Source organism: Canis lupus, chromosome 6, assembly GCF_048164855.1.
Source record: "Canis lupus baileyi chromosome 6, mCanLup2.hap1, whole genome shotgun sequence".
Lineage (NCBI taxonomy): Eukaryota > Metazoa > Chordata > Mammalia > Carnivora > Canidae > Canis > Canis lupus.
In genome coordinates, this window is record NC_132843.1 from 32776170 (window position 1) to 32792034 (window position 15865).

Here is a 15865-nt window from a genome sequence, read left to right on the forward strand (position 1 = left end):
TTTATTTTATTTTATGTAATGTTTTCCCTAAAGTATAAAAGTAGTATACTTTTTTTTTTTTATCTTAACTGTAAGCATAGTAATAAGACTGACTGATTCTCGGACTATGCTTTTTAAAGTCCACATTTTATAATTATTGACTAAACTTTAGACACTTGGTCATTTCTTATGATTTCAAAATGTCTGATTTGTTTAAGGATTGTATTGAATTTGTAAACATGTAAATTATATCTTTTCAGAACTTCTTTAGAAAATATGCACCAAGTGAGAATGGGCCAAATGGGATCAGTGCTGAAGTTATGGACACGTATGTTAAAAGCTGTGGTAAGTTTTTCAAGCTGTACTTTCCACTGACACATTGGACTGAAGGAAATAGGCTATCCCAATGTTGCCATATTCATACAGATTTACAGTTAGCACATTGTAGGATTTTATCTTAGTCCTTTTGGGCTGCTCTAACAAAATACCAGAGGGTGACTTATAGACTGCAAGTCCAAGATAAGGTACCAACATGGTCAGGTAAGGGCCCTTTTTTTTGTTGTATTTTCATCTGTCCAAATGGGCTAGGAAGCTCCATGGACTCTCATTTTTTAGAGCACTAAGCCCATTCATGAAGCGTCTACCCTCATGATGTAAGCACCTAATATCATCACATTGGGTGGTAGGATTTCAACATGTGAATTTTGGGAGGACAGATATTCAGATCATAGCAGATTTATATGCTCTATAAGAAGATGATTAAAAGATATAAAATCCTGATAAAAGAAGTCACTAATGTTTTGACATAAGAGTGGTAACAGGTATAAATTCTATTTAGTCTTTAATGAGTGTATCTTTGTAATCACTTAACTGTGTTATAATTACAAGTTATCTCTTCTTGGAAGCTGTTAATTTTCCCCTAGATTTTCCTTATGTTTGAGTAAGTACAATTAAGTAGACTCTGGGAAAAGTCTGCCAATAATTATGCTTTAGATAAATCTTAAGAACTGTGTTAGGAGGATGCCTCTTATGGTATTTTATTTTATGATCCCTTCTTGGAAATAAGTGAGTGGTAGAATGCCATAGGAATTCATATGTTTTGACTACTTAATGCCTACCTATCCTCATGAAGTTTGTATTCTAGAGGATTATTTTTAAATTTTAAGAGGTTCTATTTTTGTTTTTTGTTTTTGCTTTGTTTGTTTTTAATAACTATATTGTTTAAGGGAGGGTTAATAAAGGAGTTAACACTAGAATTGAGCCCTGGATGGGATATAGTATGTAATAAGTTATTCTTATTTATGTAAGTTTTATGCTTCTGTTCCCATTTGTATGTATTACTTAAGTTAGGGAGAAGCAAATAAGGGGCTTTATAGACATAGAACAATTGTATTTAAACTTTCATATCATTTTATGTCTTATAAACTGCTTCTTATACATGACATTAAAAAATTTTTCACAATGTTCCTGTGAGGTTGTATTCCAGATTATTTTAGACAACATAGTTTCTTACCAAATTTATACTTGATGATGCACTTTTTGCTGAAAGTGTAAAGAAAATGTAATATTCCTGAGAACTTTAAAATTATGAAAATAAAATATGTATGTGTATATTAAAATCCTTTAGAGTTTTTACCTTATTTTTTACTGAAAGAATATAACATGTATTACATGTAACTATGTTTATCCATAAAAATGACCACATACAGTGTAGATTTAAGAACTAAAAAAAAAAATTGATTGAAACATTCCGGAGAAAATGTACTTTCTTTTACTTCCCCTTGCTCTCACACTCTGTATTTTTCTTGTCTTTCTCTCCTCCCTGCCTTATTTTCATTCTTTTCTTCTTTCCTTTTACCCTTTTTCTCCTTTCATGTTTTTTCAGACCTTCAACTGTTTTCTACATTCTGAAAAAATTACATATCATCTAAAGATGGACATCTAAGATCGCTCACATGACACCTCATACTGTCTTTTATAACAAAGCTTGTCAACCAGGTCTCCTGTATATGGCCTTTCTGTGGCTTGGGCATCTCAGAGCTGGGTTCCAATATTCTAAGAGACGGAAATAGAAATTATTGGTTTCTGAAGGCCTGGACTGGAAAGCTGTTCATTTGTCATTTCTATCATACTCTTTTGGTCAAAGCAGATCCTCCCTGCCTGGATCCAAAGGGAGGGACTTTAGTTCCCACCTTGAATAAAAAAGGGTGTTAAAGGATGTTTGTGGGTTTTATCTTTATCCTAGTTCACAATATCTTGTTATATGAAATATTTCAAATGCCCTCCAACAATTAATTATTTTGTGTCTTTCACTGAACTTTTAGTTACTGTAAACTTTTTTACATTGTAAGTCTATTTAATAAAGGAATGCTAACTTTTTCTAGTTGAAATATGTACACACATAAATCATTTATGAATATTGACTACAATTTGAAAATTTTAATAAAATCACTTTTTATATAATGTTCCATTTTTTTCCAAGACCTAATGAAAATGTGACTGGATTTTTCATGTAAAAAAATAGCCATTTAAATTATACCTCTTGGACACTTAAATTCAAATTGGATCTTGTTCCTCTCTTGTTCCCCAATATTACACATTTATTCCCTGATAAAATCCCTGATAATTGATTTGATGGCAGGCCTTCTCTTCATCTTATTTTGAATAGCCCTTTGTTTCCGTCTATAATAGGCTGTGTTACAAAATCACTTGTATTTCAGTGAGTTTGTTATATTGGTTATATATAAAATGGCTAGCATTATATTGAAGGTTGAAAGCCAATTGAATTTTTCATTAGAGGAGTTAGTGATTAATAAGCTGCTAGCCACTTTGCCCTAGAATCTGATTGTCGGACATTATCATATAGATGTATGTGTAACTTTTGTTTTAGAAAGTAAAGTTTTAAGTTTTGGGTAGAGTGTAAGAAGAAAGTGATAATAGTTATGGTGACATTTTTTTCCAGATTATGCAAGGTGTCAAGTCTATATCATGCAAGTAAATGTGAGGACACTAATTATTCTTACACGCATATCTTTACTAAGTAAAGGGAAAGTCGTTTAGTTGTCTAATATTTCTCTGTATTTTACTTTAAATCAAAGTTGCATTATAAAACCAATTTGACGATATTCTATATTTCACATGGGGTCAGAATACTAATGGACAGAATCCTTTTGACAGGTATAGTATTTCTGCTGAAGTCAAATAGCTTTGGTTCCTCTAAAAATCCCCTGATCTACTCTATGCCATCTCAGACTGTTCTGAATCTATTATCTGTGTCCTAAAAACTTCTGAGGATTAACCCTGAATTCACATCTCCACCATTTATATAAATGTGAAAGAGAGGGGATCATATGCTATCTCGCTTGACTTCAAAAAACATCAATTGAAGTGACCATTGAACATACCCAGTTTTGGTCATCAAGCTGTATTTGCTCATCATTTATTTCAATGACCTCTAGTTCCTCAGTGTCAATGCCACTGCAGTCATTTCAAATGCTTACAGGGGTTAGAGCCAGCCAAGATCTTTGTGATTCTCTTGGCCTTTTCCCTGTGGTCGTTAATGACTGTTGCCAATGGAGTCCTCAAATTTGCAGTCCTCATGTTTGCAGTCTAGCCAGCCTGGGGGAAATAACCTAAAGGGCTCACTCCCCAGCTCAGTCTGCCCCATCTTTCAAAATGATTACAAAACTACATTTGCCTATAGTTCCCTGGCCAAGCCTAAGTGCAGACGAGGCTGGGAAGCACCTTCTCTTTCCTAGGCACAGTCTCACTCCCCACATCCTGGTTTTGTTTTAAGGAAGCAGATAGGACAGTATATAGGTAAATGACAAGTTCCTGTCACACTACAGGTATTTTGAGAGTAACTGATTTGTTACAGTTAAGTGAAATTGTTAGTAGAAGCATTTTTTGGAATGATAGTATGCTTTCCTATAATCTGTATATATGGATATATTTTGAAATATATATAATATAGAATTTTATCTACAATTAGAATATGATTAGTTCTTCTAAACAAATATATTTGAGCTTAAATATTTTGTTGAGTGTTACTTCTATCTAAACAGCCACTTTGGGGAACAGGGCCTATATACAGTACATAAGTGGCATGAACAAGGACTTTAGGATCATAGTTAGTTTCACATCCAAGTTCAGTGACCTTGGACAATCTTGTTAACTTATGGAGCCTGAGGTGTTTTCATTTGAAGGGTAGTTATAATACTTAACTAGCATTATTACAAAGGTTAGAGATGATGAATGCAATGTGCCAAGCTAAGTAACCTTCAATAAGTTGTTACTGTGATTAATAATTAAAGATTAACCCAGTGAAATTAATGTGGTCATTAATAGGTGGTTCAGTCTTTCGTCTGTATCGTAACTGAAATAAACATGTTTTTGTAAATACTGATGTAGTCATTGTAAGTTTGCAAATTATTTCTTGTCAGGTTACTAACAGGAGCAATAGAATGGAAAAAAGTACTCTTCAAAAAGGTGTCATTTGCTAAATTTTGTTTGATCATTTTTAACACATGGCAGGTTTCTAGACTTTTTAGGAGAGAAAGATAAAAGAATAAAGCTAGAGCCAGTGACTCTGCCCCTAGCCCTGCTCATGTAATTTTTCTTAATACTTTAGAAGATTGTGCTGTGAACTTCTTAAGTGCTATTACCACTCAACGTGAATTCAGTTGTTTTTCTGTCTGCTGGTACTTCATGATTGTTTCTCTATCTAAAGATTTTTCTTTTAAACCCTGCATTTACTTTTGTTATCTTATAGATAATAGGGTTGTGGGATAGTTTGCTTCATTATGTGTATTTTTGTAGATACTTCTTTTTTTTTGCTGTCATCTGTAACAAGTGTCCAATTTGAAATGAGAAGTGGGAGAATCATGTTATAGTTAAGGTTTCTGAAGCCTGAATTAACTTTTGATATAAGTGATTTTTATAATTTGACAAAATTCTACAGGTTATTATTTCTCATGCAAATAGCAATTTATATTGAATTTTAAGTGGTAAACTCTTCATTGACTCAAAGAAGATAACACATTTGAGAATTTAAGTGAGAAACCAAAAAGTAGTCAAATTGAAATTAAAGTAACACAGACTTCTTTTATATTCATTTGTATATGGTTTGCATGTGTTTTTCACTACTTTTTCTGAACTGTTATTTGCAGCTGGATATTGTGTGATTACATACATACTTGGAGTTGGAGACAGACACCTGGATAACCTTTTGCTAACAAAAACAGGTAACAAATAATGGCTATTAGCAGGTATATACATTTTATATGCCAATGATGTTTACTCTGGAATCTGTTTAGTAACAAAACAAGTTGCATAAGTGAAGATAAATTGTATAGGTCTTAAAAGTCCCTTTATATGGTATCTTTGAAGGATACTCCCATCCCTTACAAGAATCACTTTAGTAGTAACTACAGATGGTCATCTCGCCCTTACTTCTGAAAATGCCTCCTTTCATGTAAAGCCCATAATGTATGCAAGGAGTCGAGTCTCTTACTGTACAGCTAGAGCATTAGAATGTTCTTTCTCTTACCAAACCGTACTTAACTCACATTAACCCCGTCTTTATTTGTTTTTCCCCTTGGAGTTTCATGGAATAATCGTTCTCATCCCCCTCTTCCTGTTAACTGTTGAGCCCCTTGGCTTTAACACTATCTCTAAGCAAACAACTTCCAAACTTACAGCTCTGTGTACTTCAGTCCATTTCTTACCACTTACTTGGTATCCCAATTATGTGGCCAGTTATAAAAATTGTTCCCTTCTTCCACTACCTGTGTAATAATACCTGCTGCTCACTTCATTTTTTCCATCTCAGTAAATTGCAGCATCATCCATCCAGTTGTTCAAGCCCCAGGCTCAGGAGTCTTTTTTTTTTTTTTTTTTTTTAAGATTTTATTTATTCATGAGAGAGAGAGAGAGAGAGGCAGAGACAGGCCGAGGGAGAAGCAGGCTCCATGCAGGGAACCTGATGTTGGACTCAATCCCAGGACTCCAGGATCACGCCCTGGGCCAAAGGCAGGCACTAAATCACTGAGCCACCCAGGGAGCCCCACCAAGGAGTCAGTTTTAATTCTACTTTTGGTGTCATCTCACATATCAAATCTATGAGCAGAATCTGGTCTACTCTTCTCCAAAATGGATTCTGAAGTTACTCAACTCTCTTCATTTCCACTGCTTTGACCCCATTTGAAGCCATCAACATCTTTTGCCCAACTATTTGAATAAAATCCAAACTCTTTACTGTGATAAAGTTATGGCTTGCCCACACTGACCAGTTTGAATGTGTGAATGTCAGACCACTCTTGCCTCAGGCAAATGTCCTTGTTTTTCTCTCTGGAAAGCTCTTATCTCAGATCGTTGCATGTCCAACTTTGTTATTCAATCTAAATTCAAGTGACATATCCTTAGAATAGCCTTTTCTAACTCTGGTCTGAAATGGTATGCTTGCCATACCACCCTTCTCCATTACTCTGTTATTTTGTTTTCTTTACTAGCCAAAGCTCTCTTTTTCAGATAATTTAAAATTTAACAAATATTTATTGAGCACCTACTATGTGTCAGGTATTGTTCTAGGTTTAGGGAATACTAAAAAGAACAGAACAGATACAAATCTAGGTCCCTGTGAAGCTTGTTGACTTCTAATCATCATCACCTCCTCCCATTCGGGATGCAGGTTCCATGAGAGCACAGGCCTTGTCCATCCAGGTTGTTACCATGCCTCCAGAGCCTTGAACAACACCTAGCTAAAGTGATTCGTAAATCACTATTAACTTAATGAGTGAGTAAATATTTCTGCTCTCTGTGTAGTCTTTTCTTCTCTGGGCTAAATAATTCAAATTTCTTTAGCCTTCCACAGAAAATAGATTTGAAATTACTCTTAAAATGGTCTCTCAGGTAAGAACATTTTTGTTTTGTTAATATTCTTGCAGGTTATGATACCAAGAATTTAACACATCAAATGTAACAATACATCAGATGTGTCTAATTATTAATATATACTTAACCCTAATAATTCACATCATCTGGAATTTAATATATTCAGTTTTAATTAGTGTGAAAAATTATCTGTGGTAGAAATTGCATGTGGGAACATGTCTGTCTGTGTCAAGGCCAGGCAGTCCCTTTGGTAACGAGAACCAAGGAATGCCATGGAGCTTCTTGCCAAATTTGCCAATTTAGCAAAGGATATTTATAAAACATTACAGTGTGTTTGGAGAGAGAATGTAAATTGGGAAAAGTTTTCCCGTATTCTTCCTTAACTCTTCATCTTCAGTTAAATTTTTAACCACAAGAATCAAAGTACCAAAGTGATTCCATTTGTTTTTGTGTTGTAATCATTTTATAATTACAATGGAATTGTTCGTTGTATAGAGTGGCATTACATTTATAATGTGATTTTCACATATTTTGTCTTTCCTTTTGAAATTGATAAGTAACAGACCTTTTTCTTTTGGACTTTGAAAATTGCTTTGTCGTATGTGTGTATGTGTGTGTTGACCAGGGATATTTTAAGAATAAGATTTGGAAAGTGGAGTCTATTTAATATACTTCTGTGGTCCAGGCTAAATGGAAATGGAAATATAAAATTTCAGAAACAGGAAGTTTTAAGTGTCTTGTCACCAGTTTTCCACTAGAGGGTGCTCCAAAATTCTTTTTAAAAATCTAAAACTGCTAGGTGAGAGATATATTCTCTTTCTTTTGAAACATTCCTTTTAGTTATTTTTTCTTAACTAGTTATTTAGTTATTTCATCCATTTATGTCATACAGTTATAATTTTAAGTCTTACTAGGATAAATGTTTTTAATTTTCAAGTTCAGTTTGAATGAAATTAGATTATGTAAGGAAACACCAATTATGTGAAGACAAACAAGTATAATGCATTCCTTAACTTCTAAAAATTTATAATGATTTATTTTTTAATTTTTTGTTTATAGTTATTTTTAAATGAAAGTATATTTAAAGAGGTTTTAAGTTATATTATGTACAGTGTAATTAGACTTTGTATAGTATAGACAACTGTTATATATTTAAAGTGATTTTTGAATGAGGTTCATTGCAGGAAATACACTTCAGTATTTGTAGTTAAAAATGCCTCAAATATCATGAAGCCCTTCCGTTGTATATTTTGGATCTGTTATGCCTTCAACCCAGACGATAACATGTTAAAATTTTAGACTGGTTTATATAACATTCCAATCTCAGTCTTAGTGGAGCAATTTTCTTAATAATAAATAACATTTCTCCCATTTTTCAAAGTAAAATACCTTTGGTCTTCTGTTTTGCCAGTTTGAGTAGATTTAGTGTTTATGACTCTGCTTTGGGATGAAAGTGGTTTAGAATGGTAATCAGAGTTCCACTCATTCCCTGTATGTCCAGTTCCTAGGTATGTGAGATGGAACAGAGAGGAAGAAGATACCTAAATTTCATTTTATTGAGGATCTCTTGGGGATTTGCCCACAACACATTCTTCTACCTATAAATTTAGGTGGGACACAAAAGAATTAGATTGATAATTTGAGGAGTGTGTGAAGGAAAATGTTTCACTGCATAGAAAGAATTGTAAAATGTATACAACAATAGTGTGGAAAAGTGCAAAATAGAAGTCTCGATTCCAGATTTCCCAGAAACTTTTGCCAGTATTTATTGAGCTGTAGATACTTCAGCTTGGTGGAAGTATCCTCAGCTTGTCCACCAGAGGGCAATGTGTATCCACCATAAATGTGAAAGTCAGGAAATTCCTTTGTCAGTGTATTGCCATGTGATCACTTATAACATTGTTTTCCTGAAGCAGATTTGGAGTGAATGGTGTTTCACTTATTAATGTAGTGATATAGCATTTTCTGGGCAAGACATTAAAAATTTAAGCTCTAGAATGGGATTGGAAAACATGCAATTTTTTTTTCAGAGTTGGTGTCCTTTGAGGAAGTTTGCATTTATTTATTTATTTATTTATTTACTTACTTACTTACTTACTTACTTACTTTTATTTTGTTGAGGAGACTTTTACAAGTTTATCCAGGGTAATTCAATTGTGGAAGGGCTCAAATGGAACATGATTTGAGTTTATCTCAGTTCTAGGGGAAGTGTTTTGTTTTTGTTTCTATTTTTTAAAATTTCAGGAAAAAAAAGGACCAGTATAAGTGAAAAACTATTGTTTATGATATACAGACTTTACAATAGGGTGAACATTTAATATTAGTTTATAAGTAACTTAAAAACATTCACACATGAAAACAAGAAGCTAGGTGTCTCTAGTAATGGGAAAGTTCTGTATAGGTCCTAAGGATGGTTCTTACAAATATGGAGTTGTCCATTTTTTGTAGTTAGAAGAGTGGTGGCTTTTTTTTTTTTTAAAGATTTTATTTATTTATTCATGATAGTCACAGAGAGAGAGAGACAGAGACACAGGCAGAGGGAGAAGCAGGCTCCATGCAGGGAGCCCGACGTAGGATTCGATCCCGGGTCTCCAGGATCGCGCCCTGGGCCAAAGGCAGGCGCCAAACTGCTGCACCACCCAGGGACCCCGAGTGGTGGCTTTTTATCTGTCTTATAGCACTTTAGAGTAATAAATACTGTTTGAACCTTTTGTCAGAAAGCTTGAAGTTGAGAAAGTCATTGTTATCATAATTGGGCACTTTTCTGTATCATTCTTTAATTTTATGTGAAATTCACTTCCTTGTTTAGTTCTGAGGAACAGCCTCATATAGGAGTTAATATTCAGGCTCTAAAGTAAAAATTTTTGGGTTTAAGTTTCCCCTCCACCATTGGGTAATTTTGGGTAAGTTGTTTATATCTGTGACTCAGTCTCTTTTCTGACTGTGCAGATAATAACCGAACCTCTCTTGTGATAGTGTGAAGGTTGAATGAGATAATATGGTAGAGTTTTTGTATGTACTGAGCATATAGTAAACATTCCTTAAGGCTGGCTAACTGTTATGGTTGTTTTGTTTTACTACCAGAAACTAAGAATGCTTTCCTTTTTTGGCTTATGTAGGTTTTTTTTGAAATCATGGTTTTAGACATAAAAAATAACACATTTCAGAAATTCCCTTTTGTCTCAAGTGGCTCTTTATTTTAGTAGTATAAGAAGGTTTATTAATTAATTTATTAATTAATTTATTTTTGAGGTGGGGTCAGGCAGAGGGAAAGAGAGAGGGAAACAGAATCTTAAGTAGGCTCCAGGCCTAGTGTGGAACCCTGACGTAAGGCTTAATCTCATCACCCTGAGATCATGACCTGAGCTGAAATCAAGAGTTGGATGCTTAACCTACCGAGTGCCCCAGATCCCCCAGTATAAGAAAGCTTATAAAAGAGACACAGTCAATTTGATTATTGATTTCATCTTATTCTTACTGTATTTTAAAGTAAACTTGATATATTTTTTTTAATTTTTATTTTATTTATGATAGTCATACAGAGAGAGAGGCAGAGACATAGGCAGAGGGAGAAGCAGGCTCCATGCACCGGGAGCCTGATGTGGGATTCGATCCTGGGTCTCCAGGATCGCACCCTGGGCCAAAGGCAGGCGCCAAACCGCTGCGCCACCCAGGGATCCCTAAACTTGATATTTTGAAAAGAAACATGTTTCTTTTTTCCTCGGGGAAGCACAGTAGTTCAAAATCTAAAATAGAATTTATTTACTATTCAAATGGTGATGCTTCCTAAGCTATCTGTATTTAAGTTAATTAGTTTGGTAGGTAAAATATACTCTAAAATATAACTTATAGATTAACTTTCTGTATTTATTTATTCCCTGGAACTTGAGAAAAGGGAGCATAAAAAGTTTTATGCAATTATTAGGCACCCAGTAAATCTTTTAAAAGGAATAAATGAACTAAGTTTTTCATGTTATTTTCACCCATCTTTAGCTTTTCTAGAAAAATGTTTCCTACCTAAATTTATTTTTCCTATAGACCGTGAATGTTAGTATTATTTGCCAGTTTGATTGGTTTTTCTCAATTGATGTATGCAAAAGAGAACCAGGCACATAAGACCACCCCTTTTAATCCATAAATACTTTTTTAGTCTTTATTAATCATTACTGTAGATGCTTAGGTAATGAGAAGGACTTACCTTCATGTGAATAGTTTTTTTTTTAGACATTATTTAAAATCTGAGCTTTTGAAAGTTTCTTGAATATTCAGTATCAGAAAGTCAGTCTTCTTATGTTTACTGAAACCTACCATAAAGAAAATGTTAATAGTTTCTATAAAGGGTTCAGGTTTTCTTTTTTTTTTTTTTTAAGTTTGTTTTAAAAAACATTATTTATTTTCATTAGAAGTAATGAAAAAATGATAAAGTGCTATCTACTCTTTGTGCCTAAGGAGCTGGAAATTACTTACTTCATGGAGAAAGTAACTTAGTTTGAGTCATGAAGAATGTATGGGTTTCTATGGGTTTCAGACAAGTGGAAAAAAAGCACACATTCTGGTAAAAATACTCAGAAGCTGAAATAAACAGTGCCTTTGCAAGTAATATATAGGTTGGTTGGATTAGTTTAAGGTCACATTGTAGAGACAAATCAGTTTACGTCCTTTTGTATCACCTTTTATATGGCAAAGCTTAATTCAATTATTGTAGTAAAACTAGATTGGATACTACTTTTTTTTTTTTTAAGTTTTCTTATCAGGTGACCTATTTCTTAAAGCTGAGTAGACACTGTATTTGTTTTCTTTTGCAATAAATAATTTTGGAAGGAATTAGATTTTGATATACTTTAAAGCATTCAAGTTCCACCATGGACTAGCAACCATAAATTAGATTAGTAAAAAATTACTACATTTTTATAGTGACCCTTTGAACAAAAAATGTGTCAAATTTTAAAGTAATGAGGTTGTACAACACAGGGAAACTGTAACTATTAGTATTGAATATGAGTTTTAATTCATTGAGATGATTCACTTTGCCAGTGTCTGTCCCCCGTTCCCCCCCCCCCCCGCCCTGCCCCCCCTGCAGTGACCTAACTGCAGTTGAGAGTTCTGTTTGTCAGTAAAAAAGTCTGTGAGAAGTCCTCAAGCTTTGGCTTATATCAGTATCATCTAGAGAGCAAGTTAATACAGATTGCTGGGCCTCAGGCTCAATTTCTGATTCAGTACATATGATAGGGTTTGAGAATTTATTTCTGTAGCAAAGAAAACTACCCATAATTACTTGAAAAGATTATTAAAATTGTCCTTCCTTCTTAAAAGTCCTTATCTATTTGGAGGCAAGATTCTCTTACTTAAAACAATATATCATAATAAATAGAGCAAATATGAGAATCCAGCTGTCTATTAAGCCAGACATTAAAGAGATTTGAAAAATCTAAGGAGTGCCACTCATCTCACCAGTTCTTTTTTTTTGTATTAGAAAATAGTTATTAAAAAAAAAAAAGAAAATAGTTATTAATCAGGAAAAAAATGTTTTAATTTTGTTGATTTATTATTTTTAGATTCATATCTCTAAAAGGTCTCAGTTTTCATTTTAAATGCAGTAAATATCAATAGAGGTAGCCCAACTAAGGCTTATGTTGGATCTTTACTGGTTTTTAAGAGTATAAAAGGTCCCTGAGACAAAAAGTTTGAGAATTCATTATCAAAGGCCATTTTTTTTGTTGTTGTTTATCTTCAAAGGGTTTCTGTTCTGCTTTAGACATTAAAATAGTTCTCCAGAAGAAAAGAATACTTAAAGGAACAAAACCTACATTGGCTTTAATGATTGTAGGAAAAATGAAAACATAGAAGATTTAAAAATGTGTTTTTCTAGAATAGAAATGGACCATAGAATCGCATATACTAAAATGTGGTTTGCCTCCTTTTCATTAGTTAGCTTTCTTTTGTGCCTATTCTTAAGAAACCTAAGATCTTAACAGTTGAATGTGAAAAAAATTATATGAAATATTTAGCAGATAATTGGAATGTCTATACTAGTCTATAATTAGGTATGTCTTACTGTTCTTCATTACTCAAAAATTATTACTGAAAAACATTTTGTTACTGTGCTTTTAGCTATAAGTGAAAATAGCTTTAACCAAGTATATTCTAAGGCTTAACTAACTAATAAGTATTGGGAGCATTGGGAGTGTATCTTAGGGAGTATTTTTAATTCCAAAAATAGAGGTTCCATTGTATCAATAAGTAGTTGTTCCCCATCTTCTCTGTTTCTAGGTTTCATGGTAGGACAACTTCAATATCCACATAAGAAAACATAAGAAAAATACAACATTTATGTAACACAGGCATTTTGTGGAAAAATAGTAAAATGTCAGGTTGTTTGCAAAGAAACTGAAGAGTGGGAAACTTAAGTTAATAGAGTAGAGTAGAGTGGCAGGGAAGAATATTTGAATTTTGGATTGTGTGGGATTTTCCAAAAAATAGAGTGTATTATGGAGAAAAGAGAGTCAAAGAGAAGAATTAAGCTTAGGTGTAAAAAAATGTAGTAAGTACAGCTTTGAGGTTGGTCATATATAATTATTAGATAGACAAAGGGAAATTAAAAAAAATAACCTCTACTATGAAATACTATTTACTTCAGCAGTGTCTATTCTCTTTAACCCAAGAACTACACTCTGGACTACAATTTTAGAGATAAGTTAATGTCACTTACTCAAATGACAAGAAAATTTAATTAGCACCTCTTATTCCCTTTGTACTGCAAGTCAGGGACAAAAGGCAATTACAACCAGCATTCAGTTTGTTTTATGTACACTTTAACTCTTGACTGTTAATAGATTTGTTAATAGATTTGAATAAGCCCATACCTCCTGAATATCTTGATTAAGCATTTTTTTATTTCATGAAGTGCATGTTTTAAATCATTACAAGTTTCATTTTAGACATTAACTTTTAAAGAACCATTCCGTTTGGTATCAACGCGGATGAATTTTCTTAAAACATTAATAGCCTCTTTTCAGAATACATGACTCTTTGAACTTGCAAAACATAATAATGGTTTCATTGTTAGATATTGAATCTTTTATGCCTTAGAATTAAGGAGTAATCCTGTTCTTTGAGAGTTTTCTTACAAGAAGGTTAGAAATATACTCTCCATTTGCAAGCAATGATGCAGAGCTGACATTGGAATTCCAGTAATGGGTGTAGTGAAATGGAGAAAAGTGGAGCTAAGTTTCCTATTAAAGGATGGAGCCCATTAAGTAAGGCATGTATGATGGCTGATACAGTTTGATAGTAGGATAGTATGATTTATTTTTAAAAATCAGTTTTGAATCAAAGATGGGTCAGATAGGTTATCTGCTCAAGTGCTATGTATCATTAGAAACATATATTGGTAATGAAACAAAACATTTTGTTTTGAAGATTCATTTATTTCACAGAGAGAGGGCTTGTACGAGTTGGGGGAGGGACAGGGGGAGAGAATTGTCAAGCAGACTCCCCACTGAGCACAAAGCCCAACATGGAGCTGGATCCCATGACCCTGAGATCATGGCCTGAGCCAAAACCAAGAGTCAGATGCTTAACTGACCGAGCCACCCAGGTGCCCCAAAACAAAAAATTATTTAAAGAATTAAACAAAACCAAGGAAAGTTTACCTCTACCTATAATATTGTAAGCTTCTCATCTCTTTTCCTCTTGAAGAGTAGAATGGTATTCGTCTAACAAGTGGGACCTTAGAGTGAGAGTAAAGCACAAAATGAAGTGCTTAGCTTAGCTGAACAGAGAATACATGTATTGTTGAAGTCAGTGAAATCCTTAACAGAATTTGATTAGGGACTTTTTACCAACTCATGGAAAATTCAGTGATTTTATACTCCCTTGAACTTTTAAAGAATTAGGAGACAATGCTTCCCTTGTAAGCACTACAGTTATCAAACTCCTTATTCTAAAAATTGTTTCTCATCTTTTTTGGAATCATGGACTTTCCCTGGGGAATTTGGTGGAGTCTATGGATTTCCCCCCAAAATCAATTTTATTGTGGCTAGGGACCTGTGAAGCCCATTTTGGAATTCTGAAATGGTGTTTTTCAATCATGAGTAATACACAGAATTGTTTTAAATAGAAGTGAGATCCATTGTATTGACGTTACATTTTATAATCTTAAGTATATATAATATAAAACCTGATGTTGACTTCTTATGCATCTACTCTTCTATAACTATAAAGTAAAAACAGGTTTATGAATTAAATCATGTTACAGATTAGCAAAATGTAATCCAACAACATTAACGTGACAGATGAAATAATATTGACACGAAATTGTCATTTGTAGTATGAGTATGGTATAGATAGTATAGTATGGGTTCAGAGTGCTGTTAATTAATATATCCCATGTGAATATTCTTAAACTACTTTTCTCTACTTGAACTACTTTATAACCTTCATTTGTTCAGGATGTTGTCATGTAATTTCAAGGTATAACCAATTGTGCTTCTGTTAGTGTTAGCCTGAAGTAATTGAAGTAGCCTTGTTGTTTAATACTAACCCAGTCCAAAACACTGAAATCACAAGGTAGTACTAAGTAATAAGGATCTAGGTGATCCAGACTCAGCATCTGGTAATTTTATTATAGATCTTCATGGAAATAAACATACAAAAATTTTAAAACAAAACAACTTCCCATAAGAACTGTTTTCTAGAAGGAAATTTCTTGTATTAATGTTTTTAAAGTCTAAGCTGTAAATGTGAATTTGAGATAACAGTGGTTATCAGAATAGTGCAAAATAGTCCAACTAAGTGCTTCTGAATGCTAGGCCTTATCCTAGGTTTCAGTACTATACAAAAATAAAGCAAGATTCTTGATTATAAGACTAAATGGTTCAGGAAGAGTTTAACCTGGGGGAGAAAGCTAAATGAAGAAATAGTTTCATTACACACTTGGCTGAAGTGTTTTGATATGAATAGGTGGGGTAGGAGCCTCACTAGTAACTCTTTACCA

The 15865-nt window shown here is 33.4% G+C and overlaps 1 protein-coding gene across 3 annotated transcripts in view; it reads left to right on the top strand.

Moving 5' to 3' along the window:
• The window catches only part of PIK3C3 (phosphatidylinositol 3-kinase catalytic subunit type 3), a 137086-nt gene that overhangs the window by 95798 nt on the left and 25423 nt on the right, over positions 1 to 15865 (top strand). For all 3 annotated transcript variants that reach the window (XM_072829415.1, XM_072829414.1, XM_072829413.1), the window contains 2 exons: positions 240 to 324; positions 5148 to 5222. In XM_072829415.1, coding sequence (XP_072685516.1) covers positions 240 to 324; positions 5148 to 5222 — 160 coding nt within the window. The remainder of the gene's footprint in view (positions 1 to 239; positions 325 to 5147; positions 5223 to 15865) is intronic.